This window comes from Pseudorasbora parva, chromosome 8 (assembly GCF_024679245.1).
Source record: "Pseudorasbora parva isolate DD20220531a chromosome 8, ASM2467924v1, whole genome shotgun sequence".
NCBI lineage: Eukaryota > Metazoa > Chordata > Actinopteri > Cypriniformes > Gobionidae > Pseudorasbora > Pseudorasbora parva.
This window is the reverse complement of record NC_090179.1, coordinates 11,304,029-11,323,949: the sequence shown is the minus strand read 5'-3', so window position 1 is coordinate 11,323,949 and position 19,921 is coordinate 11,304,029. Positions and strand designations below refer to the sequence as shown.

At 37.5% G+C, this 19,921-nt stretch overlaps 1 protein-coding gene across 2 annotated transcripts in view; it reads right to left on the bottom strand.

The window, feature by feature from the left end:
- Window positions 1-14,551, bottom strand: part of LOC137084136 (protein Atg16l2-like) — a 54,296-nt gene extending 39,745 nt beyond the window's left edge. For both annotated transcript variants that reach the window (XR_010906706.1, XM_067450106.1), the window contains exons 1-8: window positions 14,215-14,551; window positions 13,511-13,580; window positions 12,527-12,587; window positions 11,897-11,970; window positions 9,655-9,906; window positions 5,360-5,425; window positions 4,990-5,079; window positions 3,835-3,888 (exon numbers count right to left, since the gene is read on the bottom strand). Coding sequence is in view for 1 of the 2 variants with exons in the window: in XM_067450106.1 (XP_067306207.1) it covers window positions 3,835-3,888; window positions 4,990-5,079; window positions 5,360-5,425; window positions 9,655-9,906; window positions 11,897-11,970; window positions 12,527-12,587; window positions 13,511-13,580; window positions 14,215-14,350 (803 nt within the window). In the remaining variant the exon portion in view is untranslated. The remainder of the gene's footprint in view (window positions 1-3,834; window positions 3,889-4,989; window positions 5,080-5,359; window positions 5,426-9,654; window positions 9,907-11,896; window positions 11,971-12,526; window positions 12,588-13,510; window positions 13,581-14,214) is intronic.
- Window positions 14,552-19,921: the final 5,370 nt, after the last annotated feature.

The window sequence follows — 19,921 nt, the reverse complement described above, 5'->3', positions numbered from 1 at the left end:
GGTAAACACCTTTGAGCCATCGTTGGTAATCGGAGATAATTGCCTTCTTGGAGGTGGAAGGCTCAGTAAAACATGAAACACACAGGAGAGACACTTTATTGTAGAAACTTAAGTTAATTCTAATTGAAAGCATGTTTAATACTCTAAAGCTGCTTGAAAAATTGTGAATGTGAAAATATTTAATGTTACATACAGTGGGGCAAAAAAGTATTTAGTCAGCCACCACTTGTGCAAGTTCTCCCATTTAAAAAGATGAGAGAGGCCTGCAATTTTCATCATAGGTACACTTCAACTATGAGACAGAATGAGAAAAAAAATCCAGACAATCACATTTGATTTTTAAAGATTTTATTTGCAAATTATGGTGGAAAATAAGTATTTGGTCAGCTACAGAAAAAAAAACAAGATTTCTGGCTCTCACAGACCTGTAACTTCTTCTTTAAGAGGTTCCTTTGTCCTTCATTACCTGCATTAATGGCACCTGTTTGAACTCGTTATCAGTATAAAAGACACCCACAACCTCAAACAGTCTGACTCCAAACTCCACCATGGCCAAGACCAAAGAGCTGTCAAAGGACACCAGAAACAAAATTTTAGTCCCACACTAGGCTGGGAAGACTGAATCTGCAATAGGTAAACAGCTTGGTGTGAAGAAATCAACTGTGTTAGCAATTATTAGAAAATGAAAGACATACAAGACCACTGATAATCTCCCTCAATCTGGGGCTCCACACAAGATCTCACCCCGTGGGGTCAAAATGATCACAAGAAAGGTGAGCAAAAATCCCAGAACCACACAGGGGGACCTAGTGAATGACCTGCAGAGCTGGGACCAAAGTAACAAAGGCTACCATCAGTAATACACTACGCCACCAGGGACTCAAATCCTGCAGTGCCAGACGTGTCCACCTGCTTAAGCCAGTACATGTCCGGGCCCGTCTGAAGTAGGGCTGCACGATATTGGAAAAAAATTACATTGCAATATTTTTTTCCCCAACGATATATATTGTGATATTGAGAGCCATCAATCCAGGCTAAAGTCAATAATTACCATTCCGTGATATTAAGAAATGTTGAAAAGTATGTGCAAACATGAAACTAAACCTCCAGTAGGTGGCAGCAGGTGACCGTCTTAATGAGTGAGTCACTGAGTCGTTCATTCAAACGATTCATTCAAACGCTGAATCATTCACACTTGTTGCTATGAGTAAGACGCGTTACGGTTCTGCTGTTAACGATTTTCACTGCTGAAATAGAACAAAAACACTAAATATTGCATCTAAAATGTAAGTGACTAAGTGAATGTTAATTAGTTGTTTATGGAACTGTCATATGAAATCAGTGTCATTTTCAGTCGTGATGGTATTCAGGAAAACGCTCTAGTGTTGTGGTTTCTCCTCGAGAGGCTGCACGAGCGTCAACAGCGCGACCTTATTATCATCAGTTCATTATATATTATTATCCACAATCGATTGCCACTTACACTAAATTAATGCACAAACATTCTTGCATTTTGGTGATTCGCTAGTTATTTTTTGTTTTAATCAGCTAGGCTCTTGTCCGTCAGTCAAGTAAAATTCTCTTTCACTTGTCCCTTCAAAACACCCACATGTCCCGGACAAGCGTTAATGTCGAGCCCTGCTTTGTATTCATTGTAAAGATCTTTGTGGTGCCCTTTTAAGTGATCAGACAAATTGGTGGTGTGTTCTTGTTTTGTGGCCACAAGACACTCCATTCAAAGTAGCTCTTTTTGGTCAACATCCTTCTTTATGTAGCCGAAATAGTCCCAAAAAGATGATTTCTGTACAAACCTTTTTTTCCCCTCTTCGGATCCTCTTCGTCGCGCATTTTAGCAGTGAATGTTTGGCCGTGAGCGGTGAGCAGCGGCACAGCGAACCAATCACTGTGCAGGCATGAGGAACGTGCATGTCACTCCAGCAACAAATTCATGTTTACTGTGTGCTACGGTTCTCTTAATACACCGTGGGCTACTACCCTCCACATTGCATGTTCCGGCAATGTGACTGTCGCACACGCGCACATCGCGATGTCGATGTTAAAACAGAATATCGTTCAGCCCTGGTCTGAAGTTTGCTAGAGAGCATTTGGATGATCCAGAAGAGGATTGGGAGAATGTCATATGGTCAGATGAAACCAAAATATTACTTTTTTGGTAAAAACTTAACTTGTTTGGAGGAGAAAGAATGCTGAATTGCACAATACCTACTGTGAAGCATGGGGAGTGGAAACATCATGCTTTGGGGCTGTTTTTCTGCAAAGGGACCAGGATGACTGTTCCATGTAAAGGAAAGAATGAATGGGGCCATGTATCGTGAGATTTTGAGTAAAAACCTCCTTCCATCAGCTAGGGCACTGAAGATGAAGAGTGGCTGGGTCTTTCAGCATGACAATGATCCCAAACTCGCCGCCTGGGCAATGAAGGAGTGGCTGCGTAAGAAGCATTTCAAGGTCCTGGAGTGGCCTAGCCCGTCTCCAGATCTCAACCCCATAGAAAATCTTTGGAGGGAGTTGAAAATCCGTGTTGCCCAGCAAAACCACTGCTCTAGAGGAGATCTGCATGGAGGAATGGGCCAAACTACAGGCAACAGTGTGTAAAAACCTTGTGGAGACTTACAGAAAACCTTTGACCTCTCTCATTGCCAACAAAGGGTATATAACAAAGTACTTAGGTGAACTTTAGTAGGTGACCAAATACTTATTTTCCACCATAATTAGCAAATAAAATCTTTAAAAATCAGACAATGTGATTTTCTTGATTTGGACATAGTTGAAGTGTACCTATGATAAAAAATTACAGGCCTCTCTCATCTTTTAAAGTGGGAGAACTTGCACAATTGGTAGCTGACTAAATACTTTTTGCCCCACTGTATGTACAGTATATGTTATCATATTTTAATTGTAATATTACCATTTAGTATTATCATAATCATATTTCCCAAAATGGCCGTGGCATAAACTTAAAGCATGGAGGACGGGAGAACGATTGCTGCTGTGACTGCTATTCTTTCTATTCTAATAATAATTTTAAATGTATTGTATGGTTTATACACAATGAAAAATAGCCTGTGTTTGATTGAAATTCCAGAATTGTCAGCAAGCTTACTATATAGATAGTGCGGTGAATGTTTAAATAGTCATCGACAAATATAATGCTACATTTTATAGAAAATGTTATATCCTCAATACACTTTGGCTTCAATAGGATTTCCCCAATAAATAGGGAAGAATAAACCAGATATCTTCCCTTATCCCTATTCTTTTCGACTGCAAAGCACTTGAACGCAACAAGCTTGTAATCACGAAGTGGGACATTCCCAAAAGCATGTGAAGGCAGCATAATTACTGTAAAACGGCACATCCGTTAATGACATTATGCACGGCGTAGAGAAAAGGTGCATTCACGCAATTCCGAAATGACAGTAATAAAAAGATTTTGAATTTATAAAAAGAGTTAACATACTTGTAGCTCCGAGTTGTACCATGTGATCGCATATTTCCGGAGACATGAACAGCTCAGAGTAGAATCCCATTAGATTGCCACAGATTTTCATCTTGTGATTACCGTAATTATGGCATGGAATGAACGCAGCATAATAATAATGTTTCTCATAAAGGTTTAGGTGTATGTGTTTCTGTGTCAGAGAGGTACTTGTCTGAAGCAAAAAAAAAATGCATTTTGAATAGCATTAAACTTGCTTAGTTTTTTTTTTCTGAGTAATGAAAAAAGTGACTTTTAAAAGTAACATTCCCCAGCACTCCTAACTTAGGCTATAGTGATACGTCAGAGCTTTAAGGGGTTTTAAGAAAACTTACTCAAAGAGTCCTCTGATGGAGCTGATGATGCGGGGGGACGTAGCTGAAGCAGACCTGAGAAAAATGACAAGTTGACACAGAGAAAAACAAATTGAAGAACTTGGAAGTGAAAGATCAAGATTCACTGTAATAAATATAGCTGCAAGCAGCAATTATTGGGCCCAAGTACAAAAAAAGCTCAATGAGTTATCAAAGACATTTTTAGATTATTTGTCAAAATTGCTGAAAAATCACAAATACAATGATTAAATTGCTTATCCCTTTTGACCAACAGTTGAGACTGTTCCCAAATATATGTTGTGTGGCCAGTGTGAGCAGACAATGACCACCATGAAATCAAAATGGCCGATATGGTAAACCTGGATATGATTTGACTCATCTGTATGCTACACTAAATCAAAATGATTTTTGGGCAAACTGTTCAGAAGTTATAAGCCAAAAAAAAAAAAATCATATCTCTTGACTAGTAAGTGAAGCTGTGCCGAAACTCTGCATGTAGTCTCTGGTTATGATGGCATGTACTAAGACTCATCTCTATACGCTAAAGCATTGTGGAGATACTGCCTTCAATTGAATTAGCTAAAAAAGTCGAAAAAGTAGGAATTGTCTTAATCGAATTGTCTTGAGCCGATAACTCAGAGGAAACATAATTTTGCTTTTAACCCCTTATGGTTCAAAAGTGATTAGCACAAACAGTTGGTGGTGCTAGATGGATTAAGTTAGAGAATCCAAAATTGCTGTGGTTAATGTTTTAGACAAAGAAGAAGGAGAGGAAGAAGAAGAAGATGAAGGAGGAGAAAGTGAAGAAGGAGAAGGAGAAGGAGGAGAAGAAGAAGAAGAAGAAGGAGAAGAAGAAGAAGGAGAAGAAGAAGAAGGAGGAGGAGAAGAAGGAGGAGAAGAAGGAGAAGAAGGAGAAGGAGAAGGAGTAGGAGTAGGAGTAGGAGTAGGAGTAGGAGTAGGAGTAGGAGTAGAAGAAGAAGAAGAAGAAGAAGAAGAAGAAGAAGAAGAAGAAGAAGAAGAAGAAGAAGAAGAAGAAGAAGAAGAAGAAGAAGAAGAAGAAGAAGAAGAAGAAGAAGAAGGAGGAGGAGGAGAAGAAGAAGAATGGATACAATAGGTGGTTAGTCACTAACTATTCATAAGCAGCACTACCGTTACCTGAAAAGTGGTCCATGTGATCTCTCGACTCTCTCTGCAGTTTCACATTTAGGGGATGATGGTTTGGAGGGTGACACATTACCAGACTCTCTGACAAGTGAAAGCAAAACCATCAAAGAAATATCTCAGAATACAAAAACTCAATTCATGAGGATCCAAATGTTGACTTCATAGTGTTGATGCTACCCTCATACGCTGATGAAATAGTTAATCTTTAAATCACTTACTCACCCTCATGCCATTCCAAACCCACATGACTTTCTTTGTTTGTGAAATATAAATACATGAATAACATTTAATCTTTTGTGCTTTTGGATCGACATGAAGTCAGATCAACGTTGCAGTGTCGCTTTATACAGTTGTTACTTACTCATTGATATTCAAATTTGTACTGGCAGCCATCTGAAGCTCTTTGTGAAGACTGGCCTCTCTGGCTCTAAGAAATAAGAGGAAATGTGATCAAGTGATCAATGTGGCGCTTATGGAATTTGATCTCAAGATTTAGGCAAAAAGAAACCTACAAATAGGCTGCCAGCAGAAAAGCACAGCAGCGGAGAGAATGTGCTCAGTGAACTTTGAAATATGGCCTTTGTTTAACGAAACACCAGTTCATTAACTACATTAACCATCTTCCAAGCCATTGACTTTTGACACATGATGTTTCTACTGTTGTGTGACAACAGCCTTGGAGTCTAATTCATTGCTGACAGATGTTGCGTACAGTACAATGACTTTAAACACTATTAATAATGTAGAACTTCTAGCTCCCACATTGTAATGGAAATCCTCCAGTTAAGACACATCTCTTGCACTAAACAGTAGGCTAATATTCAAGCTAATGTTTTGCTCACATTGACTTGAAATATTTCTTTTGGCATCTCCAGTAAAGGAAGAGCCTTTATCCATCTGAACTCTCACCATGGTGGGACCAATAAATTAATGCAAAAAAAAAACAGCTATGCATATAGGATAAATAATAACCTTCAATAATTTTTGTGGAAATACGGTGTCAGACAACATTAAAAATATTAGTAAGTATTAATAATTCTACACCGATCTGATTGAAATACATCACATCCGGTCGGCGTGTTGCAAATGTGTGTAGTTGGTCAAGTTAAAAAAAATTAATGCATCCAAAGCTCAAATCAGATATGAAAATACTGCATCACAACCAATCACAACAAACTGGGTCATCTAACCAATCGGAGCAGAGTAGATCAATCACAACAGACTGGGTCATCTGACCAATCAGAGCAGAGTAGACTAATCACAACAGACTGGGTCATCTGACCAATCGGAGCAGAGTAGACTAATCACAACAGACTGGGTCATCTGACCAATCAGAGCAGAGTAGACTAATCACAACAGTATGACTGATTTTCTTGTGTCAAACACAAAAGCAGTTATTTAAAATAATCAAAAAGGTCAATGCGATTCAAACCAGTACTAGATCAAATTATTACTACAAACCTGATTCCAAAAAAGTTGGGACACTGTACAAATTGTGAATAAAAACAGAATGCAAGGATGTGGAAATTTCAAATTTCAATATTTTATTCAGAATACAACATAGATGACATCAAATGTTTAAACTGAGAAAATGTATAATTGTACGGGGAAAATAAGTTGATTTTAAATTTCATGGCATCAACATTTAAAAAGTTGGGACAAGGCCGTGTATACCACTGTGTGGCATCCCCTCTTCTTTTTTATAACAGCCTGCAAACATCTGGGGACTGAGGAGACAAGTTGTTCTAGTTTAGGAATATAAATGTTGTCTAATACAGACTTCTAGTTGCTCAACTGTCTTAAGTCTTCTTTGTGGCATCTTCCTCTTTATGTTGGCCAAATGTTTTCAATGGGTGAAAGATCCGGACATTAGGCTGGCCATTCCAGTACTCCAACCCTCGTTCTTCATAGCCATGATGTTGGAATTGATGCAGAATGTGGTCTGACATCGTCATGTTGGAAAACGCAAGGTCTTCCCTGAAGGAGACGACGTCTGTATGGGAGCATATGTTGTTCTAGAACTTGGATATACCTTTTAGCATTGATGGCGCCTTTCCAGATGTGTAAGCTGCCCATGCCACACGCACTCATGCAACCCCATACCATCAGAGATGCAGGCTTCTGAACTGAGTGCTGAGAACAACTTGGGTTGTCCTTGTCCTCTTTAGTCCGGATGACATGGCGTCCCAGTTTTCCAAAAACAACTTCAAGTTTTAATTCGTTTGACCACAGAACAGTTTTCCACTTTGCCACAGCCCATTTTAAATGAGCCTCGGCCCAGAGAAAACGGCCGCACTTCTGGATCATGTTTAGATATGGCTTCTTTTTTTGACCTATATAGTTTTAGCCGGCTACAGCAAATGGCACGGGGGGGACTGTGTTCACCGACAATGTTTTCTGGAAGTATTCCTGAGCACATGTTGTGATTTCCATTACAGTAGCACTCCTGTATGTGATGCAGTGCCGTCTAAGGGCCGGTAGATCACAGCATCCAGTATGGTTTTCTGGCCTTGACCCTTATGCACAGAGATTGTTCCAGATTCTCTAAATCTTTGGATGATAGTATGCACTCTAGATGATGATAACTTCAAACTCTTTGCAATTTTTCTCTGAGAAACTCCTTTCTGATATTGCTTCACTATTTTTTGTCGCATCATTTGGGGAATTGGTGATCCTCTGCCCATATTGACTTCTGAGAGACACTGCCGCTCTGAGAGGCTCTATTTATTCAACAAACTTTAATTTCAAAATAAATAAACAAAACGAAAATGTAAACCGTGGGCAGCCCCTCACAGAAGACTGCCCGCACACACATAGCCTAATAAAACGTGGGCAGCCCCTCACGGACGACTGCCCGCACACACATAGCCTAATAAAACGTGGGCAGCCCCTCACGGACGACTGCCCGCACACACATAGCCTAATAAAACGCGGGCAGCCCCTCACGGACGACTGCCCGCACACACATAGCCTAATAAAACGTGGGCAGCCCCTCACGGACGACTGCCCGCACACACATAGCCTAATAAAACGTGGGCAGCCCCTCACAGAAGACTGCCCGCACACACATAGCCTAATAAAACGTGGGCAGCCCCTCACGGACGACTGCCCGCACACACATAGCCTAATAAAACGCGGGCAGCCCCTCACGGACGACTGCCGGCACACACATAGCCTAATAAAACGCGGGCAGCCCCTCACGGACGACTGCCCGCACACACATAGCCTAATAAAACGTGGGCAGCCCCTCACGGACGACTGCCCGCACACACATAGCCTAATAAAACGCGGGCAGCCCCTCACGGACGACTGCCCGCACACACATAGCCTAATGAAACGCGGGCAGCCCCTCACGGACGACTGCCCGCACACACATAGCCTAATAAAACGCGGGCAGCCCCTCACGGACGACTGCCCGCACACACATAGCCTAATAAAACGTGGGCAGCCCCTCACGGACGACTGCCCGCACACACATAGCCTAATAAAACGCGGGCAGCCCCTCACGGACGACTGCCCGCACACACATAGCCTAATAAAACGCGGGCAGCCCCTCACGGACGACTGCCCGCACACACATAGCCTAATAAAACGTGGGCAGCCCCTCACGGACGACTGCCCGCACACACATAGCCTAATAAAACGCGGGCAGCCCCTCACGGACGACTGCCCGCACACATACCATAAAATCCAGACCTTAATAAGTTGCAAACTGGTCTTCCAGCTGATCCTTATATGTACACTTAACTTTTCCAGCCTTTTGTCCAACTTGTCCCAACTTTTTTGGAATGTGTAGCTCTCATGAAATCCAAAATTAGCCAATATTTGGCATGACATTTCAAAATGTCTCATTTTTAACATTTGATATGTTATCTATATTATATTGTGAATAAAATATGAGTTTATGAGATTTGCATTCTTTTTTATTCACAATTTGTACAGTGTCCCAACTTTTTTGGAATGAGGTTTGTATTTCTAATTCTCAAACTGTCCTCCAAAAAAAACGACTCATTAGGTTGTTTTTCAAGCACCTTATTACGATCTTTATTTATGTTTTCAAGTCATGCACCCTCTAGCAGACGTAAACATAATTACAGTGTCGTGTTACGTCTGACGTCATGAATTGACGTATGACTCTTGTTATCAATAAATGCGTGTTCATTTTAATGCGTGTTCATTTTAACTTTACCATTTGTCATATTTCCATTTAGCAAAAATATTTTTTTTTATTTACACCTACACCCACCCCATCCCTAAACCTACCCAGTGAATTATAGTGCATACACACTTTATGAGCACAAGTGTTCCCTGGGATTAAACTCACAATTGCTTGATCACATGTAGTTGTATATTGCAATGCTTTACCAATTGAGCTATGCAAAACCTGAAATGTAATGCAGATAAAAGGGAAAAAAAGGTTGTAAAATGATAGTGTCCTGCTGTCAATAGGAGCACAATTTATTTATTTTTAAACGCTCCTATGGGTCGTATTTCATTAATTAAAATATTGTCGAATGGGGGTGCAACTTTAGTAAACGCTCCTATGGGTCGTATTTCAAGGATGCGACAAACAACCTATAAAGGCATATTGGTCTGAGGAAGTGTTGCTAATTCTTGTGTGTAACCCTTTCACAAGCGTCCCATTAGCCCTCTGACCTCACTCTCTTCTCATTACGATGGTTCATGCGGACAGCGGCCTGCTGTTTTATTTGGATCATGTTCTCCAGGATCTCGGCGCTGTGGAGCTTCTCTTGTCGGTATGTCCTCTCCATGTCCTGGTGCCGCTCCAGCAGAGAATCATATTTTTGTTTTAGGAGTCGGTTTCCAGTCTGCACCTCAGCCACACGTTCCTGAAGCGCATTGTGCTCTGAGGCCAGACTGCTGAGATGCTTTTGGACTTCAAATAGCCTATTAAAAAACAAAATCATTATAGATATGCAAGATAAACTGATAAATGGTTCCCACTTTCCAATACTTTAGGAATATATGTATATCAGTATATAAGAAATCTTTTCTAATAATATAAATACATTTTCCAAATCAAATCAATTTTACACACCCTTGATATTTAAAAGTATTAATATATATATATATATATATATATATATATATATATATATATATATATATATATATATATATATATATATATATATATATATATATATAGAGATCTTTTTTTTTTTTTTTTAAGGTAGTGTATATTGTTACAAAAAAATGTATTTTAAATAATTGCTGTTCTATCACAGCTTTAAAAAAAAAGTGTTTATTGATACTAAATTAATAAATGAGCATGTTAGAATGATTTCTAAAGGATCACGTGATGCTGGATTAATGGCTGATGAAAATTCAGCTTTGAGCACATGAATAAATTATATATTAAAGTATATTAAAATTGAAACCCATTATTTTACATTGTAATAGTATTTAACAATATTACTTGTTTTGGATCAAACAAATAATAATAATAATAATAGATTTTATTTATAATGCACTTTTCATTCCGAAGAATCTCAAAGTGCAACAAAGGGGGGAAAAAATAACAAACAAAAAAAAGAATAACAAGTAAAAATATAGAATACTACAAACAATTAACCAACACAGAAAACAGAACAGAAAGAGCTGATGGTGAACAGAAACAGAGCTGATGGTGAACAGAAACAGAGCTGATGGTGAACAGAAACAGAGCTGATGGTGAACAGAAACAGAGCTGATGGTGAACAGAAAACAGCTGATGGTGGAAGTCTCTGTTAGCTCCGCAGCACACTGTGGTCCACTCCATGTTTTAAATTTCTCCCAGCGGCAGTGTCCTGATGACATCGCCGAGCCAGGACAGCTGAAGACCAGATGATGGGTCTTCATGACGATTCAAACGATGGGGATCGCTGCAGCACCATGCAGGAGGCAGAACATTCCTCCGGGCACTTCTGTGGACACATCGGGGTCGGCGCAGAAGTCCAAGCTGCTCCACGGCCGCGATGCAGGACGGAACAGCGGCGCAGCCGAGAAGCGGAACATCCCAACATCATGCCGGACGCCGATTACGATGGCCCAGATGACGCTAGCCCGGTGCAAACTTCAGCCACCATGCAGCTTAAGCCCAAGGGAGACCACCAGTGAGCAGTCGCGGCGAGAAACATCAAATGTCCTCCAAACCAGAACCAACCAACCGCAGCAATTCAAACATAAACATTAGAGAAGCTGTGGAAAACGGCGAAACGACGAACAACGTCCTCTCAGTGGCTGCCAGCAATCAGCAACAGCCCCAATTGTAGCTCAGACTGTTAGACTAGTCACAAACATAAGAAAATAAAATAAAATCTAAATCTAATAGCCTAGTACATTAACATGATTTGTGGGTGGAGAAGCGGCGAACACAGACAAGACAACGCCAGCGTCCTCTCCCCCACGTTGCCTCAAATGCAGGCTTGATGCGCATGAGACTTCTTTCAAAAACATATATAACATGGTTGCAATTTTAAATAAACCTATAACCAAAATACCATATAAGAGCACAAAATCAGTTCATATATATCAAATAAAAATATTTCTGTAATATATTTGTTATATTACAATACCACAGGTAACAGGGATGAACGATTTAAAAATTATATGTGACAAATACAATCAATTTTATTTACATTTAAAAATGTGGGTCGGGCATTTGATGTGCTTTATTGTATGTATGTTCATTGTTATCTTCAATAACCATGTATCAACCACATATCTATTTCTGACCAATCAGATATTTTTTTTATATTTGTGCCTCTAACGCTTTAAAATCATGAGTCAGCAAATTGTGCCCTATTTTTGGAAAGTGAGCCATTTAAAGGGTGCTGAGAATGATGTACATTTAGCATCTTTTCCTGTTTTTGTGCCATAAAAGAATAAGGTTTACTTGGTATGTTGTTCATCCAGTGTCACTTCCTTTGTCTGGAGTCGCTGCTGCAGTTCCACCACTTGGTATGCAAGCTGCAAGAACAAAAACAATTGGAAAGCCAAAAAACATCATATTTCAGCAGGGGGAAAAATAGTGTAGGAAGATAAACTCAGACAGTGTAGCTGGCCACTTTTTTTTATATTGATACATGACATGTTTAAAGGAGTTTTCTATAGCTTAAATAGCTGGATATAGGGGAGAGGACCTGTGTGTTGATGAAGCAAAGATATGCAGCAGGTTTTATCACATGCTTTCACAAAAATTAGGACAGCTTCAATGCGAGATGTAGGTGTAAGAACTGGTTATGCTCGAAGCTCAGACTATTGCGATCACTGACTATAACTTTAACTACATGCTTTGGTATTACAGGTGAAATGCCATCCGTTCAGGTGGTTTGATGGCTGACTGTCTGCTAACCGGACGAGATAACAGCAGGCCAACTTGTAAACCTGTTTAGTGAAACAGGTCACAACTTGTGCCATAAAATTCAGTTTGTTCTATAAATGTTCACTTGTAATCCAATCATCAAACTGCTTTCTTATGGGAGAGGCTGATTCTGTTTTTCCCACAAATACCACCATCTCATACCTCACCGGTGGTCGTCTTTAGAGACGTCAACAAATCTTCAGATGAGGGGACCGCTGAGGGCCTGCAGGGACCAAAAAACACAAATCAATGAATGAAATCAAGAGCAGAAAAAGATTTATTATAGTGTTATTTATACTTCAAAGAATCCCTGCTATTACTGTGGGTGGTAAGCACTACGTGTTTAGATTCTGGCATTCTGTGTTCTCAAAAACACATGATGGGAACAAAAAAAATGACAGGAAACATTTTATTTTACAGTGTCATTGTTACATGTAGTTACTATAGTAATAACAGTAAATTATGCATTATTACATGCAACTAACCCTTAAATACATCCTATTCGTATAGTAAGTACATGTAGTTAATTAATATTACTCAGTACATATAATCACACTGTAATAATGACACCTTAAAGGGATAAATCACCAAAAAATGAACATTAGCCCATGATTTACTCACCCTCAAGTCATCCTAGGTGTATATGACAGTCTTCTTTCAGACAAATAAAATCAGTTATATTAAAAGATTTCCTCTCACAAACGCATCACTTCGCTTTCAGAAGGTCTTTATTAATCCTTCGGAGCCGCGTGGAGCACTTTTATGATGGACAGATGCACTTTTATGGACTTCAAAAACAGAAACATCCCTTCACTGCTACTATAAAGCTTGGAGGAGCCAGGACATTTTTTAAATATAACTCTGATTTTATTTGTCTGAAAGAAGAATGTCATAAAAACAACTAGGATGACTTGAGGGTGAGTAAATCATGGGCTAATTTTCATTTTTGGGTGAACTAACCCTTTAAGGTGTCATTGTTACAGTGTAATTATAGTGAATTATGTGCAGTAATTCATCATTTATTACAGTCTAAAAATGTCGAAATGCTTTATTCGAGTCAAAAATATCCAACGAATGACATTTTCTAGGGTCAGTCACTTTTTACAGTGTAAGTCAAAGCATATTATGACTCAAAGCAAAGGTTACCTTGACCCGGATCCCAGAATGCCTTTCGTTATGAGGGCTCTTTGCTTGGACTTCTCCAGCAAACTGTGATCTAGAAGAAGAACAACAAGACTAACTTCTGAACATACATCAAGAGCATCATGCTAATATTTGCTTTAAAGAGCTGATGTTTACATGCACCCCAAGTGTGTTTGTTACTGAGATTTTCCATTTGCACCCAAGCGTCAAGATTCACAGAATGAGCGAGAACTTGCAAAATTCAGAATTTCCTTAAGATCAGTCTGGATCATAGTCGAGATGTGCAAATTGGAACTACAGTTAAGTCACATATTCTATTCTTAGAGCCACATAAGCATTCACAAAATTGGAGCACTGAGGCATTTCATATAAACTTTACATTATAATGATGTCATAAAACTAGTAATAAAACTAAATCAATAAATATAGTATGTATACCACATTTAGTAATAAATATAGCATACCACATTTAATAATAATTATATATATATATATATATATATATATATATATATATATATATATATATATATATATATATATATATATATATATATATATATATATATATAAATAATATGGAGTATCAACCATAAGACAAGATAGATGAAAAATCCTAACATCCAATCCAAAACAGTTTCCTCCTTCTCATAGCAGTGCACTGCTTTAATAAGTGAACTGACATTAACAGCATTAATAAAGCTTACATGACTCTATGATGTCCTGGAAGACGCTCGTCTGTGTCCTGTTGCGATTTTTCAGCTGTCTAATAATGTGACGCTTCCATGTTTCGCTCTGTTTAACTTCAGAGTTTCTCGCGCGCTGCGACGCAGCCATGGTCATAAACAGTAATAATACGACAACAACAATCTACTTTCTTAGACATAGTATAAAGGTGTACGAGCCGTCATCTGGAACGTATAAGTATGTTTTCCATTCTTAAGAAGCGAGTTCACAGGAAAGCGGCGGAAAGTGGTGCAGCTGTGCGCGCTGAGACGCGACGCGTCACTTCAGTGGCTGCTGTAAACACATGGAGGGACGCGCGCCCCGCCCGCTTCTGTCCGTATGAGTAATCATGACTAATCTGTTCACGCGTTTCTAGCGTAGAAACAAAACGGCCAGAGCGGCCAATAGAACTAAAGTGCAAAACTAAATGGGAGTGGCCTAGTGGCCCAGACGTTTTCTCTGATTGGTCAGATTCTTCTGTTTTAAATTATTTACTCTATTTAGTTAATTATCTATTTGTCTCTTGCTGTTTGTATTGAATAACATGTACATAAGCAATATAAGAAGTATAAATATAAAATAAAACCAAAACAATATTGCTAAGGGAATAAGCAATTTTACACAAAGAGTCTGGCGAGACTGATTCACCAATACTTTTATAAACGCTAAAAACATGTTTAAAGTTCACCCAAAAATGAAAATTTTCACATTAATCCCTCACCCTCATGTCGTTCCAAACCCATAATAACTTCATTCATCTTCTGACCACAAATAAATATATTTTTGATATAAATAAATATATGAATAAATATATGAATAAATATATTTTGAGCTTTCTGACCCCTCCATAGACAGCAATTTAACACTTTCAAGGCCTAGAAAGACAGTAAAGACATCTGTGATCTGTGAAAGAAATGTGATTCCAGTGGTTCAACCTTAATGTTATGAAGTGATGAGAATACTTTTTGTGAAAACAAACAAAAATAACGACTTTCTTCAACTATTTTGCTCTAGCCTGTGCCAGTCTCCTACGCAGTTTCCGTAGTGCTTCGCTCTGAAGATACGGCAATCGATGCTGTTCGCGTGAACACCACGAGACTGGCAGAGGCCAGAGCGAAGTTGTTGAATAAAATCTTTATTTTTGTTTGTTTTAGCGCACAAAAATTATTTCAATCGCTTCATAAAATTAAGGTTGAAACACTGGATCACACAGACCGTTTTTATTATGTTTTTACTACCTTTAAAGTTGTAATTAAATTGCTGTCTATAGCTGTTTCAGAAACAAAATATCTTAATTTGTGTTCTGAAGATGAACGAAGGTCTTATGGGTTTGGAATTATATGGTGGGTGAGGAGTTAATGACAGATTTTTCATTTTGGTGATCTATCACTTTTAAATTTTGTATTTATGGATACAGATTTTAGTTATTTAAAAAATAAAATTTGTGCAATCTCTTACCTTTATGACTGGTATAGAAACCTAACAACACATCTTTCATCAGTATTTTCATTTCAAAAGTCAGGTACATTTTGAGCAACCAAAAAAATAACTGCCGTCTCTTGATATAAGTTGATCAAAAAAACTACAGTTCACGTCTGTAACTTTAACATTTCCAATAATGTTTAGCTGGTATATTATAAAGGAATTAGTATGATTTTGTTTCGTTAATACATTTTTTTTTTTTAAGAAATAGCAAAATCCAACTTTTTCAAAAACATGTGACATACGTTTCTTTTCTCAGCGATTAGTCGTGATCGTCGTGATGGACCAATCACGGTCGTCGTGATTACAAGATTCGGTTCTTTGAAACGATTTATTCTGGGGCACATTTTGATTTACAGGTCTGGTAACAATCCGTAGAATTAAAACATTAAAAATGTTATACATGTACTGTTCTAATATGGAGCTAGAAATATGACTAAATGATCTGAATTTGAATTGTATAAATCTGAATTATTGACAAGTGTAATCTAACAAAATTGAATATTATGTTGCATTTTACATAGTTCTGAATTTGAATTTTTTTAAATGTTGAATATAGAACCTTTGAAATTGAACACATCTGAAATGTTATGATGTCGAAATTGTTTAGACATGTATTTTCAAACAGCAGATATTTTGTTCTGAATTAATCGACTGGAAATATTCAGTTTTTGAAAATACAGATTCAAGATTTCAGATGAAGAAGAAATTCAGATCATCAAATTCAATATTCTAAAATACAGATCATCAAATTCAATATTCTAAAATTCAGATCATCAAATTCAATGTTCTAAAATTCAGATCATCAAATTCAATATTCTAAAATTCAGATCATCAAATTCAATATTCTAAAATTCAGATCATCAAATTCAATATTCTAAAATTCAGATCGCAGAAATTCAGATCTTACAGAAAGTAGGCCAGAGGTCATCAGGGAAGAGTAAAGGATGTCAGAAAAATCCAACGGAGCACCATATCTGATCATTTCATTTCCTATTTGTAATGGAAGAAAGAGAAAAGATCAAACAACCCCTTTATACTTTTTTGTTTATTTTAGATTAATGCACAGAAAAAGAGATTTCGGCTAGATTTCTCATTTTTCGTGTGGTTTACCGCACAATTAAATAAGGTTGGGTACTGATTAATATTTTATATATCAGATAAACTTTTTTTTCTGTGAAACGGGTTAAGTTGCAGGAGAAAAGTTGCCTGATCTAGGAGCTGCCCAGTACAGTTTAAGAAGCGGTAGTCTTCTACTGCTATAAGACTACTATTTTGTTGAACAGACCTAGGGCTGAATCTGAAATCGCCCCCTATACCCTCAATACCTGCAAACAAGTTTCAAAATCCGGCCTATCAGGTAGAGTACAGAGTAAATTGTATGTACTGTACAGTGTATTGGGGGGATTTTTGGTGGTATAAATATATTGATTTTGTAGTAATATTCTCATCAGTGTTCTATCAGCTTTTACATAGGCCTAATTAAATCTGCATATTTGTGATATTTACCCCAGGGCGTTATGTCATTTTATAAAGGCCATTTTTTAAATCTTATTAAATGTATGCATTTCATGTTCAATTCTTACATTTGATTAATAAATGCAGTTATATTAGTTAGACACTAGGGCTTTTACCAATCAAATTAATTAATTTAAACTGCAAAAATAAAACAGCAATGAATAATGTTATGAGATTGATGTTCTAAATGTTTGAATATACAAATAAAAAAATGCAATGATACTTTTAAACATGAAACTAAACCGCCAATAGGTGGCAGCAAGTGATCGTCTTAATGAGTGAGTCATTGAGTCGTTCATTCAAATGATTCATTCAAAACGCTGATTCATTCAGTTCAAAACACCGCGCTGAGTGTTGTTCCTTTGGAACTATATTCGTCGGTGAAATCATAGTTGAAATAGAAAAAAAAGGTTTTTGAGTCTAAAATGTAAGTACCTAATAATGAATTATGCTACACAATTCACGATTGCAATGTAGCTATTTGAAATCGTTTAGATTGCTGCTCACTTGTTTTGATTTCTCCACGAATGTCTCACAAAGAGACAGGCAGCGCCAGCCTCAACGCGACTTTGTTACCAGAGATACACTCCATTATCAGTCGCTGTTTACATTGAATATAATAATAAATAAATTATCTGGTTATTTTAATGTTTTATTTGTCCTGTCGGGAAAGTAAAACCCTCTTTGATTTGTCCCAGACAAAGATAATGTGGAGCCCTTACAGTCAGCCCTGTGTGTTCATTCATGATTTCTCTCGTGCTGTAAAGCGGAGGTGATTGGTGATGTCGTGAGCGCTGCCGTTTGTTTGAACTGAGGGCTACAGTGATCTGTGAATGTCACGCCATAGACTGTTAAAAAATAGGTCACGCATCATTAGAGCATTTCCCATTATTATTGTTAACAACTTCACCCCCCACCCCCAAAAGAAAACTCATTCATCTACATTCATTCACTTGTTCGAGTTAACTGTATTAGTGGACTAAAGTAGGGAATAGTGAGGGTTTAGGGGGGCGATTTTGGATTCAACCCTGGAGAACGACAGATGACGTCAAACGCTTAGATTTTCTTCACTAATCAGCGATTTTGTAAATCACGCACGAAAAATGAGAAATCTAGCCGAAATCTCTTTTTCTGTGCATTAATCTAAAATAAACAAAAAAGTATAAAGGGGTTGTTTGATCTTTTCTCTTTCTTCCATTACAAATAGTAAATGAAATGATCAGTTATGGTGCTCCGTTGGATTTTTCTGACATCGTTTACTCTTCCCTGATGACCCCTGGCCTACTTTCTGTAAGATCTGAATTTCTGCGATCTGAATTTTAGAACATTGAATTTGATGATCTGAATTTTAGAACATTGAATTTGATGATCTGAATTTTAGAACATTGAATTTGATGATCTGAATTTTAGAACATTGAATTTGATGATCTGAATTTTAGAATATTGAATTTGATGATCTGTATTTTAGAATATTGAATTTGATGATCTGAATTTCTTCTTCATCTGAAATCTTGAATCTGTATTTTCAAAAACTGAATATTTCCAGTCGATTAATTCAGAACAAAATATCTGCTGTTTGAAAATACATGTCTAAACAATTTCGACATAAAAACATTTCAGATGTGTTCAATTTCAAAGGTTCTATATTCAACATTTGAAAAAATTCAAATTCAGAACTATGTAAAATGCAACATAATATTCAATTTTGTTAGATTACACTTGTCAATAATTCAGATTTATACAATTCAAATTCAGATCATTTAGTCATATTTCTAGCTCCATATTCTAATAGGTAAAAAAAAAAAAAAAAAAAAAAAAAAAAAAGTTTAAATGTGAATGCTGCTCATGGCCTGTGGCTTTCCGAGCCACAAAGCGCCTCCTGTCGTGAGTGACTAACTTCTGTGTTCAATAGAAAGTTATATTTCTGAGGAGCCAACCAATGCCGAAGTGGTGCAGCTGTACAAACACTTCCCTCAAACACTCCGGGCTTCTTTATTTAACAGTTCAGCAGCACAGACACCTCGAATCACACTGATTTAATCACAGTTATTTTATTTCGTTTTACAGTCTATGGATTTAATGTGCATTACTTTGCCAATAAAAGGCTAAGTCACGCTTCAGTGACAGTTTATGCATGGGAACCACGACCGTTTAATTGGGTAACACTTTATTGTCCATGGCAATAATCTACAATTTCTTTCAAAGCACGTAGGCCTGCCTACATGTTCTTCTACATATCACTGATATTCTCATGACAAAGGTAAAACGTTTAACCGCTCGTGTCATGTGGTAGCAACAATTACAGGTTAATGCAAAAATATATTTTCGTAAAATAAATAAAATCAATAGCCTAATATAAACGTGTTATAATCCCTTTTTTTCCCTAAATACAACATCGAAAAATTGAACAGTTAAACATTTCTGAACAATTACATTTTATGTATTTTCTTATCAAGAAGTAAAACTACACATTCTGAAGTTTTAGGCAGTGTATATAGTTATATTTTGCTACACTAAGAAAAGTTCATAATGTTTATAATCAAAGCTTAAAATAATTCAATGGGGTCTTAAAACCTTTCTAAAGTGTAAACTTATTCTGCTTCCTTTTCGATAGACTGCTCTCGATTTATAAATTTGTAAAACACACTCTCTTTAGGAATCATAAGGAACCACACAGACACAAAAATA